Source organism: Balaenoptera ricei, chromosome 13 (assembly GCF_028023285.1).
Source record: "Balaenoptera ricei isolate mBalRic1 chromosome 13, mBalRic1.hap2, whole genome shotgun sequence".
NCBI classification, from domain to species: Eukaryota; Metazoa; Chordata; class Mammalia; order Artiodactyla; family Balaenopteridae; genus Balaenoptera; species Balaenoptera ricei.
The window spans coordinates 1467274-1479746 of record NC_082651.1 but is presented as its reverse complement, the minus strand read 5'-3'; the positions used below and the strand labels follow the sequence as shown (position 1 = coordinate 1479746).

The 12473-nt window shown below is 37.6% G+C and overlaps 1 protein-coding gene across 3 annotated transcripts in view; it reads left to right on the top strand.

Annotated features, from left to right (window-relative positions):
* GCC2 (GRIP and coiled-coil domain containing 2) overlaps window positions 1-12473 on the top strand; it is a 45388-nt gene that overhangs the window by 97 nt on the left and 32818 nt on the right. For all 3 annotated transcript variants that reach the window (XM_059942347.1, XM_059942348.1, XM_059942350.1), the window contains exons 2-7: window positions 90-146; window positions 1098-1182; window positions 2309-2376; window positions 6366-6470; window positions 7245-9701; window positions 10442-10511. In XM_059942347.1, the coding sequence (XP_059798330.1) occupies window positions 90-146; window positions 1098-1182; window positions 2309-2376; window positions 6366-6470; window positions 7245-9701; window positions 10442-10511 (2842 nt within the window). The remainder of the gene's footprint in view (window positions 1-89; window positions 147-1097; window positions 1183-2308; window positions 2377-6365; window positions 6471-7244; window positions 9702-10441; window positions 10512-12473) is intronic.

Below are 12473 nucleotides of genomic sequence, written 5' to 3'. Positions count from 1 at the left end.
GGGACCACCGCCCCTCCCCGCCTGCCCTCCCCGCCCGCCGGGGTCCGCACAGCCGCATGTGACCGGCTGGCTTTCGTTGTGTTTTGCAGGAGCCTGTTCACGACGGGGTGGCCTCGCCGGCCGCTCCTGGGACCGGGAAATCCAAGGTGAAGAGACGCCGGAGCGGCGGGGTCCTGCCGGGAGGGGAGGGGGCTCCCTGGGGGACAGCTTTCCTCCGGGCTCTCGGCCTGAGCTGTCGCGGTCGCGCGTTTAGTCCCTCCTCTCGGAGCTCCCTGGTGTGAAGCTTGAGTTCGTCTCCTTGCCGCCCCGCTCAGCGCTGCTGAGAGATTCCGCAGTTTCCCAACGTTAGACGAAGCCGTCTGGTTTGTGAGGTCCGAGCGGTGGGCTGGCGTCCCGGGCTCGGCTCTGCTGGCGCCTCCGCTGATGTGAGCACAGGTCACCGCTGGGGCCCTGAAGGGGCGCCCAGGAGTTGGGGACTTGCCGCCGAGGTTTATTGTTTCAAGCTGACTTTGAGACACTCGCCCAAACACTCGGCTGCATTGAAGCTTCACGGTAACCGTGAGATAAATAACGTGGTTATCCCAGCTTTACGCCTAAGAAAACTGAGCCTGCAGGGGTTAAGGAACTTTCCCTGATTTTTAGGTAAAGCCTAAACGCACCCTGATTCATCTTACTGCTGTAATTAGGCTTACGTGTTTTCATGTGGCCAGAGACTCCTTTCAGCCTTGAATAGGACGAAGCAATTTTACAGATCTAAGGAACTTTACGTAGAATTAGTCCCAGTTCCCTAATTTTGCAATTAATCAAGATCTAAAAAGTGTCTTAACCTGTAACAAGGATATCTGTAACGTAAGGGGATACGTGCGATTTTCTCTACGTTTCATAGTAGTTGCCGAGCTAATAGTTATTGAGTGAAACTTGCATTTGCTAATCTTAAAAAAATGTGGTGTTTAAAAAAAAAAAAATGTGGTGTTTGGTTGACATAAAGATCTATTCAATAGGATGTTTTTTATTTTTAGGCAGACTTTATGTTTCTTTTTTGTGGTATAGTAGAAACATGAATTCTCGCAAATTGGTAACATCCCTGCCTCTTCCAGCTGGAAACATTGCCCAAGGAAGATCTTATCAAGTTTGCCAAGAAGCAGATGATGCTAATACAGAAAGCTAAATCAAGATGTACAGGTATTGGCTTGAAAATATTCATGTTGACCGCAATCTTGTTTAATCATGGTTACAACTGTTAGTTTTTTAATAGTACACTGGCTTGTTTTGTTTATCAGTGAATCCAATAATATTAGTGTAGTGGAATCTGTTATTACTTAACATTCTAAAGTTTGCTTCTGATATTTTTTATTATCTCATATCCCTAAACTGCAGTTACCTTTGAATTAATAAAGTCAGGGAGGAGGATTTTAAGAAACAGTTTGTTAAAGTTCAGCACTTTTTTTTTTCCTCATGTGGATCGTATATTCTTCTGAGTAAAGCATTTTTTTCTAGAGTTGCCAGTTGAAATGTTAGAGACATGAAGTTCTGAGCCCAAGGAAGTAAGAAGAGGCCCCAAGTAAAGTAGTAAAAGATTTCTATTCCTGGAATTTTGAAGTATATTTATTTACTGAAGCTGGTTGATTGCCTATTCAGTTTCCCTTTCTTTATATTCCAAAAAGACAAAGATATTAGTATCCTTTTTTAATATGTGTAGGTGAGCTCTTGAATTTTCAGTAACTTAACTGCCCAGCCTAAAAGCCAAGACTTATTTACTACTAGAAAAGGTCAAACTGTGTTTCTGGAGGTTGGATCAGCTTATGATAAGAGAGTAATTTATTTGGAAAGATGTTCTAGGCTCCAGACCTAGACATGAGTTGATGAAATAGATTAACATGTGTGTTTAATATGAGGTTAGTTGTTGCTTTAAGATTATGCAGTAAGAAGTTATTTACAGCTGAAATAATGTCTGGGATTTGCTTCAAAAATATCAGGATGCATAAGACAAGAGGGGAAGGAGGAAGTGAATACAGGTTGGGATGAAACAAGGTTGGTCATGTAGTAATTATTAAACCAAGATGTTGGAGCATAGAGATTAATCACACTATTCTCTCTGGGTTTTTTAATTCGTTTGGAGTTTTCCATAATAAAAAGGAAAATAAAAGGTAATGCTGGGTGAACTTAGTGCTTTCTCAAAATATCTGCTGCTTCTTAAATGTGTTCTAATTTATAGTGATTTTTTTTTAAGAGTGTACTTATCACTTGAGCCAGTAATTATTTTCTTCATTTCTGAACTAGTATCTTTTTTATTTTTTTAATTGTTTAGAATTGGAGAAAGAAATTGAAGAATTGAGATCGAAACCTGTTGCTGGAGAAACTGATGATATTATTAAGGTAATGAAACAGTTGTGCGTATTGCTTTAATTTTCATTTCTTTATTTAGAGGAGATGCCCGATGATTAATCGGATTTCCTTGTGGGCTGTCAGCCTGCTTGAGCGCTATCGGGCTCCCGAACCTTTTGTTCCACTTCCTCTCTGCCCTTGGTTACATGCTTCACCTTTCTGGTTGACTGTAAAAAGAGAGGTGAATGACCTCTGCGTCCCTTTCTGTTCTGAAGTGGTGTTCCTTTCTGTCCTTGTCATCCTTTACACACTCTGTAATTATGGTTATTGCTTCAGTCTCAGGCCTGCTCTTCCCTCTCCCCATCAGAAAACCCCGCCACGCTCAGGACTTTGATGATTCTCTCCATTCCCATGGTTCTTTGTTAAACACTTCATGTCTTACTTGCTAACCATACTTACCTTGATGACCCGTAACTGGGCTCTCTTTCTCTTTTACTTCTACATATTGTCGTCAGATGATAGAATGTTGTTTTTATATTGTTATCCCCTGTTTAAGGCCTTGAGTTGCTCATTCTTACTTATGTGCCCTTAAGGTAATTAAATGCTTTTCCTTCCCCCATTTGGCCTACCTTCTTTAAAGTTTCTTTGCTTCTCAAAGCTCTGCAGAAGTTTTTTTCCTTGCTTTTGCATATTTGTAATTTGAGTCATGGTATCTGTCTATTCTTTGATTATATGTTATCTTAGTCTCCCGACTTGTGAGCCATGCACAACTGAGGGACTCCCAGGAAGCTACTACCAGGAGTCTTTAAATCTCTGTGCATACCTTGCACTACCATTTTGTTCTTCATTGAGCTAAAACAGTGTATGAGTCCTGAATGGTGTGCACAGGTACCATTTGGATTCGTGATGTGCTGATTGGTTTAAGCATTACTGAATTCGTAATGGTTTTGTTTATTTGGTCACTATGTATTTCCTTAATTAGTGATAGCAAAAGCACAACTGCATGTAGTTAAAGAGCACTGACTGTGGAGCCAGACCGCCTGATTCAGATCTTCAGACCCCGCTGTGCCACACACCAGCTGCGTGGCCATGGCTAAGTTTCTTAACTTCTTTCTCTTCCTTCACCTGTAGACTAGGGATAATAATAAGACCTACTTTCATAGAGTTGTATTATGAGTTAGTACCTACAGTACGTAGAGCTGGATCTGTCACATAAGTACTCAATGGTTTTATTATTACCATATATTATTTGGGGGATATTTTCTACACACATGTATACATACATACATACATTCATGCACACCCACACTAAAAAGGAGGTTTTTGTATTTGAAAAGAGCACTCCAGAGATTCTGTTCTAATTTTGGATCAGTTAACTCTTAGCCCTTAAAATACTTTTCATGCTGTTGCATTTCGGAATATTCAAATATCTGTCCCTTATTTCCTCCTTATCAATGTATTCTCCCCTTCTGTCAAAACTACTCCTAAAAATTTAAGAGTAGAAAATTTCTCTCAGTTAGCTAACTTTACCTTTCAGGTTATTAATTTAATATTAAAGCATGTTATCCTGACCACTCAAGTCTCAGAAAGTAAAGGTTGGTAAAATTAAATGAGAATGAAATCTTTGGTTTCCAGTGTTAATGAGAAAATTACATTGGGGAGTGATTCAAGGAGCTGTGCATCAGTTATTCAGTTGCTGTAAGTAAGTTTTCTGTTTTAGGAAAATCATGTACTGCAATGTAATATGTCCTCTGCACCTCTGGAAAAGGGAGAAGACTTTCTTGCTATGTTTTATCTCTTCACTGGGAAAAGTACACTGGAAAAACATGGCTTTGAATATAGAATTTTCTGTCCTTCATAAAAATGTATGGCTTTTTACAAGTTCTAGTTATTAAAATTTCTGATAGTCATCTTCTAGTGCATTGAAATACATCTAAAGTTTTATTGCAAACCTGGCATATTTGACTTTTTAAAAAGAGGAATAAAAACCCATATTTTCCATGTCAAAATTTGAGGTGTATGGTATTACATTGAACTTATATGCTGCTTCCAAATGCAAGAGAAAGGTAAAAATTACATGTCAAGATGCGGAATTTCTAGAATGTATCACTCTTGTTGTTTTCTCTTTGCTGGAATCAAATTTGTATTTCCTAGGAAATAACTGTCCATTTTGTGCCTCTAGTCTTTAAGGATATTTATAGCTGCTTTCAGATAATGCCTTCTGTATATCTCCTAAAATTATTAATGTTTTCAGGCTTCCCCTGATAATATACCAAACAGAAGTTTACATTGCAATACTATATAATGTGAAAAAACTAATTTTAAAACTAAAATTGTTTTAACAAAAGCAATATATGCTCATGATTTAGAAATAGTACTAACAACTAAATAACTTATAATTCTAAATAGCTTATGGAAATTATCTCTCTATTTCTGAATAATATGCTTATACTGCTTTTCCTTGATTTATCCCTTGGTGGGACACTTAGCTATTAACTTCCTGTTATAACAGATGAAAATTTCGCTATCTTTCACAATGACTCCTACTTTCCAACTGGTCAAACACATCAAATAACCGTTTACATTTTTTTCTGGACACCTGCCTCCTAAAGCCTTCTGTCCTGTGCTAATTTGGTCTGGTTGTTCTCCAGGTCTGCTGTGGTTTTCCTGGAGTCGGCCTTTTGCCATGATTCAGGGAATTATACTGCTTTCCTGTGTTGGCCCCCCACCCTGTTTGCTGGGTCACAGGTCATTCACTTTCTTGGATAACCTCATTTTGGTAGAGCATGTCCTTCTCCAGCTTCCTAACAACAGATGCATAGGAGGAAAATTTTTGTCATCTTGTATTTAAAAGTGGCTTTATTCTACTCTCATGTTTGAATAATAGCTATAACTTGGTATAGAACTCTAAATATTTTCTACATCTGCTTTGTTTTTGTATTTTTGAACAACAGAGTTTTTCTTTATTATTTCACAAAAGAAGTTCAGAGGCAGTTCTGGAGTGATAGTTGACTAAGGTTTGTTTAGGATTTTATCTCGGTTTTAATGTTTAAGATTAACTTTATCTAAATTCACGTGAAATGGGTCTGTGATTTTCCTGTCTGTAAAGTCCTTGCATAATGTTATCAAGTTATGCCAATTGTGTAGAATAACTTGAGAATTCTTGCTTTTTGTTTTGTCTGAAAAAATTCATATGTAATTGGGATAATCTGTTCTTTGAAAGCTTGATAGAACTCACCTATAAAACTATCTATTCCTCCTGTTTTCTTTGGTGGACAATTTTAAATCACTAGTTTGATTTTTAAGTAGTAATAGTATTGATGATGCTTTTTAATTTTTTTTCTTGAGTTACATTTTTCTAGGAATTTTTTTCCATACCATTTTACTTTTCAGTATGATTGGCAGATTAATAATCATAATATTCTTCTTAACTGTATAATCTGTAATTTATATATAGATAGGTTCTCCTTTTATTCATAATATTGTTTGTGACTTCTGTCTTCTCTTGATCAGTCTTACAAGAAGTCTATTTTGTTAGCTTTTGTTTTTTCAAAGAACTGACTCTTGGCTCTTCTATTTTCCACTTCATTAACTTCCTTTCCTGCTTCATTTCTGCAAGAGGTAAACTTTCTCTGGGGGAGGGGGGACACTGGTGATTTCTTGCCCATTATTCTGAGCACGCCCCATTGAGATTGTCAGTCAATCCGATTTTTGAACCTGACTCTCCAGTTCCTGAGCATTTAGTTTGCTAATGAGTGTTTGCCAGCTTCTCATGTGTTTCCCAGCACGAGCCCTTAGGTTATAGCTTTCTTCTTCTTTCTAATTCACGTCCTCCACGTCCTCCACTTTCAGTTTTCCAAAGATATATTGAAATTTCTCATACCCTCATGTCTTTTCTCCTTTTTTCTTTGCTCTTATGTATATAGCTTTTTAAATATTCTTACTTTAGCATGGTTTGGAAAAGGTGAGGAGATAATTTTGCATGAAGTCAATCCACCATTTTTAACCTCAGGCAAACAAATCATCCTGTTCCAAAACAGGCATTGACCATACGTCTGGATGCTATTCTTTTGGAAAAAGCAGAGACTGAGCAACAGTGTGTTTCTTTGAAGAAGGAAAATATTAAAATGAAGCAAGAGGTTGAGGTAAAGCAACACTTTAATTTATTTTGCTTTTTATTAACTTATATAGTATAGCTATGCATTTTAGAGCCAAGACCTTAAAAAGCATCTGATCTGATTTTAACTGTAATATTTACAGACAAGGAAACAGATTGATATTTAAAAAGAAAAATAACTGAAATCACTCAACTACATAGAGCTAACATTTACTTGTTCCATTGTTTAATCTTCATTTTAGTTGTAATATCATTCTTTAGTAAAAATGGGAAAAAATACCTATTTTATGAAAAATTACCTATTTAAATAAGTTGATTGTCACACATACTCTAAATGTTATCGAAAGAAAGAAAGAAAGGAAGGAAGGAAGGAAGGAAGAAAAAGAAAGGAAAGAGAGGGAGGGAAGGAAAGGAAAGGAAAGGAAAGGAAAGGAAAAGTTGTCTGTTCAGTTCTAGGATATTCAAGTGTCTTTTGGGTCTGTGCTAATTTTCTCCCAAAAGCTATATTACTCTATTCAGGAGATATTCATTAAAGCCTATGACTTAATACAACTTACATAATTTATTACCATTTAAAGGAAAATTAAATTCAGAGATTTCCTAGCTTTTAGTTATTGCTTTGAGTAACCTATTTAGTACTGCTTAAGGTAGTCAGAGCTTCTAAGCAGAATTCTTGGAATCTCAGTATCGTATTTATGTACATTTCTGCTCATTTCTTATTTTTTGAGCCTATGTCTAATATTTTTCCTGAGGGCAGGGGTTTGTTTTGTCTTAAATAATTCTTGTGTGCTTACTTTTATAGGATTCTGTAACTAAGTTGGAAGATGTGCATAAGGAGTTTGAACAATCAGAAAGAAACTATGCAAAAGAAATGGAAAATTTGAAAAGTGAATTAATGGCAGTACATTCCAAATACAGTAACGATAAAGCTGGTTGGCAAAAGGAACTGGAGGAAGCAGCAAAAAAACAATTAGAGCTTTCAGAACAAATCAAATTTCAGAGTGATTCTGAAGATAATGTTAAAAAACTACAGGAAGAGATTCAGAAAATTAAGCCAGCCTTTGAGGAGCAAATTTTATGTCTGCAAAAGCAGTTAGAAGCTGCCACAAATGAAAAGGAGCAAGAAATTACTCATCTCCAAGGAGTCATTGAGGCTAATTCTCAGCAGTACCAAAAAGAAATTAATAGTTTGCAAGAAGAACTTTTACGGTTGAAATCTACACACCAAGAAGAGGTGAAAGAATTGAAGTGCCAAATTGAAGCATCTGCTAAAGAACACGAAGCAGAAGTAAATCATTTAAACCAGCTAAAGGAGAACTTAGTCAAACAGGGTGAGGCAAGTGAGAAGAACCTTCAGGAGAAATATGAATGTGAATTAGAAAACGCAGACCAGGAAAATCAAATGTGTTCTTTGCCCTTACAGGAAGATACTCGTGTAGAACAAGCAGTAAATGAAAAAGTCAAACACTTAGAAGATACCCTAAAAGAACTGAAGTCTCAACATAGCATCTTAAAAGACGAGTTAACTTACATGAATAATCTTAAATTAAAACTTGAAATTAATGCCCAGCATACAAAGGATGAGTTTTTTCACGAACGGGAAGATTTAGAGTTTAAAATTAATGAATTATTACTAGCTAAAGAAGAGCAGGGGTGTGTAATTGAAAAATTAAAATCTGAGCTAGAAGATTCAAATAAACAATTTTGCTGTACCGTAGAACAACATAACAAAGAAGTACAGAGTCTTAAGGAACAACATCAAAAAGAAATATCAGAACTAAATGAGGCATTTTTGTCAGGTTCAGAAAAAGAAAAATTAACATTGATGTTTGAAATACAGGGTGTTAAGGAACAGTGTGAAAACCTACAAAAAGAAAAGCAAGAAGCAATTTTAAATTATGAGAGTTTACGAGAGATTATGGAAATTTTACAAACAGAGTTGGGGGAATCTGCTGGAAAAATAAGTCAAGAGTTTGAATCAATGAAGCAACAGCAAGCATCTGATGTTAATGAACTTCAGCAGAAGCTCAGAACTGCATTTAATGAAAAAGATGCTCTTCTTGAAACTGTGAATCGTCTCCAGAGAGAAAATGAAAAGTTATTAACACAGCAACAATTTGTACCAGAACTTGAAAATACCATAAAGAACCTTCAAGAAAAGAATGAAGTGTATTTAGTTAGTCTCAGTCAGAGAGATACCATGTTACAAGAATTTGAAGCAAAGATAAGTTCTCTTACTGAGGAAAAAGATGATCTCATAAGTAAAATTAAAAGTTATCATGAAGAGGTGGAGACTGTCTATCACAAATGTGAAAGGGAAGAAAGGTTGATTGTAGGACCCAGGGAGAAAGTGGAGCAGACTACCCAGTACAGCAGTGAGCTAGAACAAAAGGTAAACGATTTAACAGCACGACTAGAAGAAACCTTAGAAGAAAAGGATCAAAAGGACCAAAAACTGGAAAAGCTTATGGCTCAGTTGAAAACTCTCTCTGAAGACCAGGAAGCAGTGTCATCTGAAGTGAAGTCTCTTCATGAGGAAAATAGTAGACTGAGTTCAGAAAAGAACCAGTTGAGCAGGGATTTGGAAGCTCTCCTGTCTCAAAAAGAAGGAGATTTTATGCTGAAGGAGCAGATTTCTGAATTAGAAAAGAAACTTCAGTTAACAGTTGAAGAAAGAGATAATTTAAATAAACTGTTGGAAAATGAGCAAGTTCAGAAGTTATTTCTCAAAACTCAGTTGTGTGGTTTTCTTGAACAAATGGAGTCAAAAGTTTCAGAAAAAAGTGAAGAACAAGATGTTGTAAATGTCCTACAAGCTGTAGGTGAATCCTTAGCTAAAATAAATGAAGAAAAACACAACTTGGTCTTCCAGTATGGTAAAAGGGTAGCAGAGTTAGAAAAAGAGATTAAGTTCCTCCAAGAAGAGAATGTGATTCAATGTGAGGAACTTAGGTCTTTACTAAGAGACCATGAGCTAGAGAAAGCTCTCTTAAGGAAAGAATTAGAAGAAACCGTCTTGGAAAAAGAGGCCCTGCAGTCTGATCTTCTAGAAATGAAGAATGCTAACGAACAAACAAGGCTTGAAAATCAGAATCTCCTAATTCAAGTTGATGAATTATCTCAAAAATTATGTAGCAAAAATGAAAACCATAATGAAGAAGAAAAATATTTTATAAAGGAACTTGAAAACCTAAGGCCATTACTAGAACAAAAAGAATCAGAATTGCAAGATGTGAGAGCAGAGTTGATATCGTTAAAGGTACTATTAATTTGCATTTTACTGATTTTAAAATAAATTCTTAGTTCTAGTCATAGACTCTAGAAAATATATATATTATTGCACTTTGAAGTCAGAAGTAAATTTTTAGCATTTAAGATCAAATGCATATTTCTGAAAGTACATTAAACATTTTCACATCACACTTTATCACAGTGAGCACTTTTTGGTTTTAGATCATTTTAGAATTTTGTTTTTATATAAGATTAGATGATTAGGGGGTTAAATGTTAAAACTGTATAATTAGTTACCAGCAAAGCTACAAGTAAACATGGAAAAATTTGAATTTCATCCTTGTGTGGTATGCATATTAACTTAAAGAGCACTGTTGAGCAAAAATGTAGACTAAAGTGGTATTTAATTTTAACCAAAAATTTAGGGTTTTTTCCCCAAATCATGACAGGATAAACTATAATCATCATTTAATCTTTTCCTTAATGCATTATGTATTTGATATCTGCTGGGTGGTTCGTCTTGGTCTTGGATATTGCTGTTTTTTATAGTAAAAAACATGACCTATACTATGTTTATAGTAAAAAAACATCATGCTACATGCATGATAAGGTCAGAATTACCTGGTCTATCAAGGTAAGAAAAAGACTGTTCACCAAATTGCTTTTTGTATGAATTCTCTTTGATAATGATTTTTTTCATGCTTAACATGACGGCCAGTACATCATGGGGAATGCAGTGATTGTCTTTGTTTTTCCTGTAAAATCTAGGATTCCTTAGAGAAATCACCTTCTGTAGAAAGTGATCAACCTTCAGTAAAAGAGTTTGAAGAAAAAATAGGTAACTATGGTTTTGCATATGTTGTCACAGTTAATTACACAGATTCTTTTTAGTGTTAGAATAGATTGGGAAGTATTGTCACCAATTAATGAGTTGTTAAAAACATGATGAGTAGCTCTCTCTTCCTGATGCCCCCACTCTTGCCCTGCTGCCATCTGCTTGCCTTCCCTTTCAAAGCTCTCATTTTCTATTGTTTAATCCAAAGGAGTGATGTGATTCCATTTATAAATGGTTCCATGATTGGTTTTGGATTTTTCATGCATTTAGCAACCTTATTTGAATGCCCAACTACCTAGGCACTGGTAATAGGAAGGGGGCTAAGATACACACCACACAGACCGTGTCTTCAAAGAACTCACTGCAAGAAGGGGCTGTTACTGCAGTACTTTGGAGTGTGGACAGGGTACGCTGGTGACAGTACAGGAAGACATGATTAACTGCTCGTTTTGAGTTAGGAAAAACATCACAGAATAGGCTGTACTTGTGTGTTGAAGAATGAGAAATTTGACACGAGGAGAAAGGTGCTGCAGCAGGAGGGAACAGCAGGTGCTTGAACGTTAACATCCATGACGTCCAGGAGCCTCCTAGGAAATTCTGGAGAGGCAGGAGTCTGAGCATGAGAGGGCTGGTGTGTGTTGTGCAGAAGAGCTGGGACTTCCCCATACCCATTTATTCCTCAGAGTAATGTTAGGAAGTAGCTCTTTTATTCCCATTTTAAGATGGAGAAACAAACTTAAAAAAGTGTTGTGTGATGTACCCATAATTCCTCAGTTGAATGCCCAGTGGGATTGGCGGGGGAGAGGGGACGGGTGGTTGAAAGAATTTGGAATGACCCACAGTTTTCTGTGATGGGTGACTGGGGAAGGTCGGGTTAGGGGAGAGCATGAGTTCAGTCTTAGGCAAATGAAACTTGATTACCACCCCAACTGGAGATGTCGAGTAGACTACTAACTGTGCAAATCCGGAGTTAATGGGGAGAGGGTTAGACCAGATAAAACTCCATGCTTAACACAGTGGGCATTAAAAGCCACGAGGTTGCGATCCCAAGGAAGTGAGCGTAGGAAAAAAGACGAGGCCCAGAGACAGTTCTCTGTCAAAAGTCAGAAAGATAGAAACAACCAAGGAGAATGAGAAGGAATAGCCGGTGAGGTAGAGCCCAGAGCATACGATGTCTTTGAAGCTAAGACAGATGAAGTACAGGTGGAGGAAGTGCTTGAGGAGGGAAGAAGGGTCACACTACCACTCAGAGCTAACCCAAGCCAAGCAGCATCCAGCTCATTGGCGACTTGATAACACTTGCCACGATGTACCGAAGCCAGAGCCTGGTTGAAGTAGGTTCAAGGGGAAAATGGGGGAAGAGAAACGTGAGGGCATGTATAGACCACGCCTAGAAGGAGTTTTGCTATAAAAGAAAGAAGACATGGGACAGTGTCCAGAGGGGAGATGTGCTCTTTTGCCTTTCTTTGTGTGATGTTTCACCTGTCCTATTATGACCCTCCCCTCCCCTCTTTAGCTGCTTCCACTCTTTGTTCCTGACCTTAATCTCTTGGTGATATTTTTCTTACTGCATGTTTGTAAACTGTTGGGAAGAAATCTGTTGGGGGGGGATTTGCTGCACACGAGGGGAGAATTGCTACACTGATGCCTGAGTAGGTGAGAATGTGCGAGATGACATGCAGAAGTGGCACACGTGGCCTGTGCTACGTGCACAGACAGTGCACCGGTCGCAGCCAGAGGAGGGCAGCATAAGTGAACACGGCTGTGAGCCCTGGATGAAGAAGCAGGGACAGAAATTCAGATCATAGCTGAAGTTAAGCAGAGATACCAAGAAGTAAGATCTGGAACACTGGCGTTTAAGTCGGGGAGATGGCTAGAGAGGTTACGGGAGAGATCCAGATTGGACATGTAAGCAGATTGCAAGTTCAGCTGTAAAAATCAGACCCACCAACCAAGAGGCATGTG